Source organism: Pimephales promelas, chromosome 23, assembly GCF_988280905.1.
Source record: "Pimephales promelas chromosome 23, fPimPro1.hap1.1, whole genome shotgun sequence".
In the NCBI taxonomy this organism is placed as follows: domain Eukaryota; kingdom Metazoa; phylum Chordata; class Actinopteri; order Cypriniformes; family Leuciscidae; genus Pimephales; species Pimephales promelas.
In genome coordinates, this window is record NC_142791.1 from 3,158,918 (window position 1) to 3,168,856 (window position 9,939).

The 9,939-nt window shown below is 39.0% G+C and overlaps 2 protein-coding genes across 2 annotated transcripts; both read left to right on the forward strand.

The window, feature by feature from the left end:
* The first annotated feature begins 104 nt into the window (after positions 1-104).
* tbl2 (transducin beta like 2) lies at positions 105-4,693 on the forward strand. Its single transcript, XM_039677228.2, has 7 exons — positions 105-605; positions 764-879; positions 1,995-2,179; positions 2,289-2,440; positions 2,536-2,662; positions 3,407-3,559; positions 4,131-4,693. Exons 1-7 carry the CDS (start codon positions 473-475, stop codon positions 4,588-4,590), a joined length of 1,326 nt encoding a protein of 441 aa, XP_039533162.2. The 5' UTR covers positions 105-472; the 3' UTR covers positions 4,591-4,693.
* Positions 4,694-6,223: 1,530 nt separating this feature from the next.
* bcl7ba (BAF chromatin remodeling complex subunit BCL7B a) lies at positions 6,224-9,700 on the forward strand. The gene is made up of 6 exons (XM_039677837.2): positions 6,224-6,385; positions 6,916-6,991; positions 7,169-7,271; positions 7,400-7,570; positions 8,850-8,929; positions 9,100-9,700. The coding sequence occupies exons 1-6, from the start codon at positions 6,294-6,296 to the stop codon at positions 9,190-9,192; spliced, it is 615 nt and encodes a 204-aa protein (XP_039533771.1). The 5' UTR covers positions 6,224-6,293; the 3' UTR covers positions 9,193-9,700.
* The last annotated feature ends 239 nt before the right edge of the window (positions 9,701-9,939 follow it).

Below are 9,939 nucleotides of genomic sequence, written 5' to 3' on the forward strand. Positions count from 1 at the left end.
ATTTTGTTTATCATCCTTTTTGGTGTAAACGGGGCGGGTCGTTTGTAAAGATCTGCTAAGACTCCAAACCGTTAGGGACGCTAACAGCTCGAACTTTTCATTCGCTCACCAACGAAGAGTCTCGCGCCTGCGCGGTGGTGAGCTGTGAGATATTTAGGACTTGATTACGTGTAGTGTAATTCATTCTTTGAGATAACAGACCTCCTTTGAGGTCATATTTCATACACGTAATTTCTATAATACGTTTTGTAATTTTCAAAACAAAAACAGGGGCTGCCGTGCTGCCCCGAGAAGTTTGATCCATTAGGATAGTCAATGAAGATCACTCTAATGTGTTGCAGCATTCAAGCTGCCAGCGTGAAGTGGAACTAAAGTGCGACTCAAGTTACAGAGAAGATAGACAGACCGTTCTGCTTCTATACAGCCTGCCTGTTTGTGTCAAAGGTGATAACGTGGCAGAAATCTAGCTAAGATGGAGTTTGCAGCGATCTTTGCACTGTCAGTACTGATAGGTGCACTGGTTTTGTTAGTGGTCGTGGCTGTTGGTAGACAGAAAGGTGAATTATCTGAGCAAAACGAACAGAAGAACGACACCGATGCACCGGGTGAGTGTGTCTGTGTCCCTCTTCTATCTTGCCAGCAACTTTAGTTTTGAAGTTGATTTTTTTTTCACTAACGTAACGATGTTATAAGTTCGTCTTAAGACATAGTTTAGATTGGAAAGTAGTTTATTTTGATGCTGTGTAACTGGATAATGTTACAGCGGAGGAAAATGCAACGAAAGCTCCTTCCAAAAAGCAGAAGCAGCAACAGCGCCCCCGTAAGGAGAGACCGCAGCAGCACACATTCTCACACCAGCTACTGGCTTCCTCTCTCAAGGTATTATTTCGTGATCAAATCTAACATATAGTAAACACATGACGTCATTTGCCGGCAAAGCATGTCAAGGGCAACCTATGGAAGCTTGTTTCTGCCACTGAATAAAAAAAGTGACTTTCTATCTTACAATTGCGAGATATGAAGTCAGATTGAGAAATAATGTTGCAATTGCGAGATAAAAAGTCTCAGTTCTGAGAAATAAAGTCACAATTGCGAGAGAAAACACAGAATTGAGAGGTTTTATCTCACAATTCTGACTTTATAACACATAATTGCGAGTTTTTAAATCGAAGATCTGACATCTTTTCTCAGAATTGTGAGATATCAGGCCAATTCTAAGGGGAAAAAAGTAACTTTTTCCCCTCAGAATAGTTTATATCTCACAATTATAATTTTACAACACACAATTTCGGCTTTATATCAGGCATATCTGACTTTATAACACGCAATTGAGACTATATCAATCAATTCTGACTTTATATCTCGCAATTCTGACTATAACACCCAATAGCTCGCAATTGCAACTTTATATCGCGCAATTCTGTCTTTAGATCACGCAATTCTGTCTTTATATCTCGCACTTCTGAGATGAAAAGTCGCAATTACCTTTTTTATTTTTCATTCTGTGGTGGAAACAAGCTTCCATAGCAACCAGCGGAAGACCAGGCTGGCAAAGAATTTAATGGTTTTATTCAGGAAGGATGCATCAAAATGAAAAATGTTACAAAAAAAGTTTCTACCCATCAAAGAATTCTGAAAGTATGTATGACACTTTCCACAAAAATATTAAGCAGCACTTATGCTTTCAATATTGATGATAATGTTATAATAATGTAACATTGTTCTAATAATAATAAATAAATGTTTCTTGAGCACCAAATCATCATATTAGAATGATTCCCGAAGGATCATGTGACACTGAAGACTGGAGTAATGATGCAGAACATTCAGCTTTGCCATCATAGGAATGAATAACATTTAAAATATTAATTGTAATGATATTATATTGGGTTATATTGTCTTATTTTAAATGTCAAGATTGCGAACTTTCTTTAGGTGCATGTCAAAGTCCTGGATATTGATCTGTATTTCTGTGCATTCATTCCCCCTCCTAGAGTCACAGCGGCAATGTGACCTGCCTGGATTTTAGTAGCAATGCCAAATACCTTGCATCTGCCTCAGATGACCGTACCATCCGGATTTGGAGCACTAAAGACTTCCTTGACCGAGATCACAAGTGCTTGCGGGCCAACGTTGAGTTTGACCACGCCACACTCGTCCGCTTCAGCCCAGACAGTCGGTACGTGTGGCCTCGTTTATGTCATTAACATATTTTGTCAAGTCAAATCAAGTTTTCTGATACTCTTTTAAACAGTTATTACTCCTGACTGGTTGGTTTTTGCCCTTAGAGCGTTTATCACTTGGCTGTCTAATGGAGAGACCATTCGAATCTATAAGATGATTAAAAAAGATGATGGGACATTCAATTTCAAAGCTGCTGCGGGGGATTTCCCTCAGAAACACAAGGGGATCATTATCAACATCGGAATCGCTGAGACGGGTCAGTGGACTCCATGAATTAAATCCATCTGTCATACACATATGCTAAGCTAGCTTGCATAAGACTTAATTACTCATTTTAGATTCTGTTTTCAGGCAAATTTATCATGTCTGCCTCTGTTGACACCACTATTGTGATCTGGGATCTGAAAGGAGAGGTTTTAGCTACTATCAACACTAATCAGATGACCAACTCACATGCTGCTGTGTCACCGTGTGGACGGTTAGTTCAAGAAGCAATACAAGCAGCTCCTCTGGGAATTTGACATTTTTTCCTTTTGTATAAGTGTTTTGTGGTCAAATTTGATATAGTTAAACAAATGTGTTGCATCATGTAATAATGTTTGCGTAATAATGAAACCCTCTTTGCAATCACTGTGTCAATAGTATTAAATAGTATGGGTCTAAGACTGCATTCACACTGCCAGGGCTTTATGCTCAATTCTGATTTTTTTTTTAAGTTTTTTTAAAAATATATTTTTTTTGCTAAAAAGTCACATTTTAAATGACCCAGAAGTGACCCGCATGCGCAGAAGAGTACTCAACGGTCAACGTCACTTGTTGTTTGCGGAAGTAGCTAAACATGGATGTCAACAGTGGAGCTCGTTTAGCAATATTAAAGTTATTTTCCCAACAGAGCCAGCACAATTACAATCTTCTCATTCCCGCCTACTTCAACGCAGAATTATGACGTTTATCGCATATCAATGACGTGTGGGTCGGATACATGCGAGATTGAAGTCGCGTTTCAAAAGATCGGATACATATCGGATTTGGACCACATACCCAAGTGGCCTGGGTCGAATTTGAAAAGATCGGATCTGTGCCATTCAGGCTGTCATGAAAAGGTCAGATACAGATCACATAGGGGATCGGGATTGGGTCGCTTCAGCCTGCAGTGTGAACGTAGCCTATATATGGTCTAATGCAGATGAAATGGATTTAAAACCTCTATTTATTTATTTAGGTTTGTTGCTTCGTGTGGCTTTACCCCTGATGTGAAGGTGTGGGAGGTTTGCTTTGCTAAATCTGGGGAGTTCAAAGAGGTCACTCGTGCGTTTGACCTTAAAGGACACTCCGCTGGAGTTTACTCCTTCGATTTCTCCAATGATTCTCGAAGGCAAGATCATCTCTCTCTCTCTCTCTCTCTCTCTCTCTCTCTCGCTCTCTCTCTCTCTCTCTCTCTCTCTCTATATATATATATATATGAAGAGTTCAGATGCAAAAGCCTCTAAATGCCATTTGAAATTTTCTTCTTTAATGATGATTTTTATCAAACTTGTATATTTAAGTTCAGTAATTTCACTTAAATAACAATTAATAGGTAATTATCATTGCCATTTAAGTGAAATCACTGAACTTAAATTTACAAGCTTGATAAAAATCATCATTCTAGAAGAAAATTTCAAATGGCACTTAGAGGCTTTTGCATCTGAACTCTTCATATATATATATATATATATATATATATATATATTTCAATTAACAAAAAAAAATGGTAATACTTTTAGTTAACAATAACAACACTTATATATTAGAACATAGACATTTAATAACATGTTCGAGTACGGTTAACAATTTGGTTCTTTGAGCCTGAACAGTGTAGAAAGTTTAATTATATAGTTTTCATTGATTCAAATTTAACTATAAATCGATTGCTACAACTAATAGCATTTCACTACCTTTTACAGAATGGTGACTGTATCCAAAGACGGCACATGGAAGCTGTGGGACACTGATGTGGAGTATAAGAAAAAGCAGGACCCATATTTGCTCCGGACCGTGCCATGTCAGGTGTCGGAGGGAAGCCGCATCGCACTGTCACCCGACGGTCGTGTAGTAGCCTTATCAAACGGCTGTGATATAGCCTTATACAGCGCTACCACTGGTGAACTAGAGGAGGAGTTCCACGGTGTTCACAGCGAACAAATAGCCGACCTCAAGTTTGACATCAACAGCCGTTTCCTAGTCAGTACTGGGGACCGTGCCATTCGCGTCTTTCACAATGTAACCGGGTACCGCGCTGCCATCCAGGACATGGAGACCATGCTGAAGAAAACTACAAATGATGGAGTAAGACAAAGACTCCAGCAGCAGATTTCAGATGCTCAGAGCGCTCTGGAAACAGTGCTGAATGCAACAAAGAACTAAAGGCTGATTTGTTTTCACTGGGAAGCAAGTCTGTTTTCGGTTTCAGAAATAAGTGGCTTTAGCATGCTGATTTTATTGAATAAATCAAATGTTTTTAAGTGTTTGTAAATGACTTTTGTTCCTTTTCCACTACATTTTCCTCTGCCGTATTTTTGAGGCTTTAAAGGTGACGTGTTTACACTTTTCAGGGGAAATATACTGTCTTACAAAGGGAACAAGCTGTAATACTGAAACAAAAATATTTTTGATTGATTTGATTATTTTAGCTGTCTGTCTGTCCGATTATCTCATCATACCTCAAATTTGACTAAATATAGTCACTGTGTTTTGCCTTTGAACTGCATTATATTTGACTTTTTATAATTTTGCCTACTTGCGTTTCTCTGGATATTGAACATGGATAAGAATATTTTAGAATCAAAGAATTGTTATACAGCAGTTTTTAAGGAACTTCAAATCATTAAACAGTATATTTAAATAATTGAAAAATAATTAATAGAAATAATAAACTGTTAACTTTTTTAGTAAATTTTGTAAAAAAAAAAAAACACTAATTTTAATATCTTAATTCAGCTAATAAAAAAACAGCCCCTGAAGACCTTTATTTTGAAAGCTACTATAACTATTAAAAGTTAAATTAAAGTATTTAGGTTATAAACAAGTATTATCCTTAAAAGATGATTTGGCCATTCGGTCGTTGACTGGATATGATTATAATGACAATAATAAAATGTACAAAGCAAAAAAACAGCACCCACCTGTGCCCTCTCTGTAAAGCCTAGTTCACACTACATGATTTTAAAATGTCGGGCTGAACTGTGCAGTTTACACTACATGACTTGCTCTCAGTGAAATCATGAGTGTTCAAGTTGTTTAGCTGTTCACACCACACAACACAGCGTGATTGATCCACAACAGGAGGTAACTCACTACACGAGTTAACAACGCACTACATAGAGATACAACCACGATCGGATGATAAGAGCATGATCATTTGTGACTCAATGAGAGCTGTTTCAGTACTATAGTACGGTCTAAATCCTGAAAATAATCAAACAAATAACGAGTTGACAACAACACGATTCTATCTGGTCTAGAAACCATGTTTTGTCACGAAAAACCACGCAATAAAACGAACCAGAAATGACGCGAAACTGCAGAGAAGAACACAACACACGAATATGGACGTCAGACAGAAACTAGTGCTGCACACTGTTTGCTCGACGATATGCTCTGAGAAAAAAAAAATGCAAAAAAGAAAAAGTAAGATTTACCTGGTGTCCTCAACCCATGCGTTGCTATGATTGGCTGTACTCATGACATCACTGAGATTGAGTCGCGCGACTGCTCGAGATATCTAGCATGCTAGATATTTTTCTGAGCTCGGTGACCTGTCTGCGAGCTGTCTGCGAGCTGTCTTTGATGCGTTGTTGGCTCTTTCACACTATCGGATTGGCGAGCGTTAATCGTCCGCTAATCGCCCGCGATTTGCACGCGATAACACTCTGACTTGTCGGCGACTCAACGATTTGCAAATCGGGCTTAAATCGGGCTTAAAATCACGTAGTGTGAACTAGGCTTAAGTAGGTGGGACCTGTCAAGAAGATCTGGAAAGTGGAGTATGAGTTCTCGCGATGCGAGATTTGAGCAGCCAGACTGCGAGACCGACACGATTCCAGTTAGAGTACCGATAAAATTCAGAAATGTCGGGTCGTTCGGTCCGCGCAGAGACCCGAAGCCGCGCTAAAGATGACATTAAGAAAGTGATGGCCGCCATCGAGAGAGTACGGAGATGGTGAGTATAACGGGTGGCGTCAAGACACTTTGAAAGAGAGAAATGTTTTTCAAAAGAGAAACTTCAGTCGGAAAGGAGGAGGGGTTTCATAAGAGGATGCTGTTTGATTGACACAAGAGACAGCCAATGTCAGCGCACTTGTCTTTATTTTCTCAAGGGACTAGTGGCAAAAAGAGGCGGGACTTAAGAGGTTTTTAAATGGTTTCTTCATGTGATGAAAAAGTGTACTATGTTAGGACTTTTTTTACTAGTTTATATAATCTATTATACATTTACTCTGCAAAAGAGTAATCCAAGCACACCCAGCCCAACAAAACGAGGCACTTTTGTTATTGAAATAAATGGGGATATTTGATAGGGGTCATCTCATTAACAAATGGACCTTGTAATCCCATGTCCCTAAAAACTTTCTCCATCTGGAAACTTGATAAGTGCTTTTTTCTGCATGGGTGCGTTTTTTACATGGAAACTTGATAAAGCTTTTCAAGTCATGTATACAAGAAACCTGTTACACAATTGCTCCATTTCAGGGAGAAGAAATGGGTCACAGTTGGTGATACATCATTAAGAATATTTAAATGGGTTCCTGTGGTGGACACAAAGGAGGTATGACACATCTTAGACGTTCTTTTCTCTTTGTTTTAATTGTACCTTCATGTCATCTGGATAGGCTAAATGCATGTGCAAAAATATGCCATTCATTTCCATTTCATACATATAGATACATATTAACGGTAATTACCTCCACAGTATTTACTGTATCTGTAACACGATGTCTTTTAGAAGGACAAAAGCAAAGTGTCTGTGGGTGGAGAAATGCAACGGAAGAATTTTCCAACGGAGGAGGCATCTGATAACGCCTGTTCGGTACTATTAGATTTTCAAGGTAAACAGATGCAAGTTTTAAAGGGTTAATGGCATTGTTTGCTCACCCTCATGTTGTTCCAAACCCATATGACTTGTTTCTTTCATGTCAAATTCAAATCTTCTCTTGGTTGCCTCCTGCTTTCTCAGATGACAACAGCAACCAGAGTTCTGTCGACTCATACCAGCATAAAATAGCTGCAGACAGCAGCAATAACTCCAGTCTACCGCCCAGTGAGCCGGTCAGTCCTGCACCTCAGAGTCTAGACTATCATACAGATGACCCACAGCCGCCCACCCTCGGCCAGGAAATCATGGAAGGTGAGACTCATAGCTTGCATTTTTCATTAAGGTTAATGTTGACCTCAGAGCTGAGAGACTCATTACATTATATTATATTACTTTGTAATTTTCTTTTAATATATTTAAATGTTGGTTTAATGTTAATCTCTGAGAGATTCATTACTCATTATATTATTAATAAATAAATTACACATTTTCATAAACCCTGAAGCTTTTATAAACCTTGCTTAAAGGGATACTTCACCTCCGGAAAGATGAATGTGTATTTAAAATGGGTCATTTATCTAGAAGAAATGTGAAATTATTTTTGAATTTGGAGCTTTCTAGACTGAGAAAAGCCAGAAAATGTATTTTTGGCTTATGTGGATGAAAGACAACAACTCCCAGAATGCACTTGCTTCGCTGCCCTAGGAGGCCACGCCTACCGGTAACAGAGCGCAGTAGTTAAACAACAAGTCTTGACTACTAGTGAGTCTCCGTGATGAGTCTGCCCGAAAATGTGTTTTGAGATCGCCCAAAATGTCCGGGATTGGGCTTTTGCGTTCTACAGTCGCCGTTCATTATGTTTCCTGTGGCGAGCGGGACGAGTGAGGGCCGCGGGAGAACGGTGCGAGGCCGGTGGCGTGATTACCGATGAGCGACACCTGTGAGACGCACCGGTCTCGTATCTCTCACGGAGGAGCGGGAATTTTCTTAGCGATGTTAAAACGCACATCAACCGATCACTTGTTTAGCGTTCATGTAAACACGACATTCAGATTCACCAATCGGAATTAATTCAGTTAGATTTAAACAAAAGATGTGCATGTAAACAGTGAATGGTGATGGTAAGATACAATGAAAGAGGATGGTAACCCCGACTACTCAGCTTTCTCCACAGAACAAGAGCCTGCTAGCTTAGCTTCCAAAAAAAGATGGCCGACACTATGTGTTCATTCTGTGAGTGAGATCGCCCTCTATGGGCGGGTTGAGGACATGCGGGACAGACCCGACTACTGACTGTAGTCTTTAGCCTCTGGCCAAAAAATCCTCAGATGACGCAAAAAGACGATTTTTGCGTCATTGGAAGATTTTTTCCAGACAAAAAATACATAAATCTCTCGTCTCAGGGGGTGGAAAGCACGCTAATTTGAAAATACTACAGGTTTTCTACTAACGCAAAGCTAAATGCTAAATTCTGAAGTATCCCTTTAAATATTTAGTAAGTTGTTTTCACCTCTTTGTGTCATGCTGATTTGTTCTGAGCAAATGCGTTGCAGTTGACCCACTTTTAAAAATGCGAACTTTTTTTTTCTAGAACCGTTGCTGCAGTCAAGTGAGATTGCAGATGAGCCGCCAACACTGATCAAAGAAGATCTTCTTCCTCTCACTGCTCAGGTACAAAACACAACTAACCAGAGGTTGATGATAAAACATGAATGCAGGGACAGTTCTTCTGCTGGGCCTTGCTTGCCTTCAAATTCAACCTTTCTTCAATTTTCAATTAGTTTTATTCACAACGTAACAACTTTCTGTGTCAGCTTAAGTAATTGTTCCTTTTTCTCCAGGTTCAGGAGGATGAAGACAGTTGTGGAGCCCCACCACTAAAAAGAATTTGTACCGAGCAGGTCTCGGTCATCCAGGCAGCCCCTCTGAGCTAACACACACACACATACACACACACACACTGTACACTGGGCATTGATAATCAGCCAGACTGATCACTGACCTTTCTAGAACTGCTGCGATAGACACAATATGGACCAGACATCAGGAAAGCACTATATTTATTATCGCGTGGAATAGCTTTTACACATCTTGGCCTTCCCTTTTTAACTCTTGTTCCCAGAACATACAAAATATGTTTCAATTCTGGTCATGTCGCAATTATTGTTCATTTCTGAAGATATTTTTGACATATATGAAGCATTATTTCATGGTTAATAAGCCAAAATCAAAAGAAGCCAGACTATTAACTGGACATTCCTGTTTACCGGGAGAGCGGATGAATGTACTCTCACTTTAAAGCCCTTCTTGTTGATTGCTGTTACAGTTATTACAATGATAATAGTTTTATATTATAGACAGTGGAATGTGATGCTTGATAAAAAAAGAAAGCCATAAAATAATTTCATGTTGACTGAAGGCTTAGCCATTATTGAGGAAAATGTATTTCAAAACAAAGACAAGTAGTGAGTTTTATAGCAAGGGTACTTGAATAGATCACACTTTCTGCACAAATAATTTCATTAGACCACGCCATTCTCCTTTAACAAATACATTGACTTAACATGCAGAAGGTCTTCAATCAAATTCTGTGAGTTTACATGCAGATTGAAATGAATGTTTAAGCTACGATTCAAAATATGTGAATAATATCTAGTTTGTAGATTCTGGTCTCAGGGTCT

What these genes read in the sequence shown, in the direction of transcription:
- tbl2 (XM_039677228.2), top strand. Translation starts at nt 473, where the DNA reads ATGGAGTTTGCAGCGATCTTTGCACTGTCAGTACTGATAGGTGCACTG. An exon ending in TACTGGCTTCCTCTCTCAAG is followed by an intron (nt 880 to 1,994) that starts GTATTATTTCGT and finishes TCCCCCTCCTAG; the next exon opens with AGTCACAGCGGCAATGTGAC. An exon ending in CGCTTCAGCCCAGACAGTCG is followed by an intron (nt 2,180 to 2,288) that starts GTACGTGTGGCC and finishes TTTTGCCCTTAG; the next exon opens with AGCGTTTATCACTTGGCTGT.
- bcl7ba (XM_039677837.2), top strand. Translation starts at nt 6,294, where the DNA reads ATGTCGGGTCGTTCGGTCCGCGCAGAGACCCGAAGCCGCGCTAAAGAT. An exon ending in ATCGAGAGAGTACGGAGATG is followed by an intron (nt 6,386 to 6,915) that starts GTGAGTATAACG and finishes GCTCCATTTCAG; the next exon opens with GGAGAAGAAATGGGTCACAG. An exon ending in GGTACTATTAGATTTTCAAG is followed by an intron (nt 7,272 to 7,399) that starts GTAAACAGATGC and finishes CTGCTTTCTCAG; the next exon opens with ATGACAACAGCAACCAGAGT.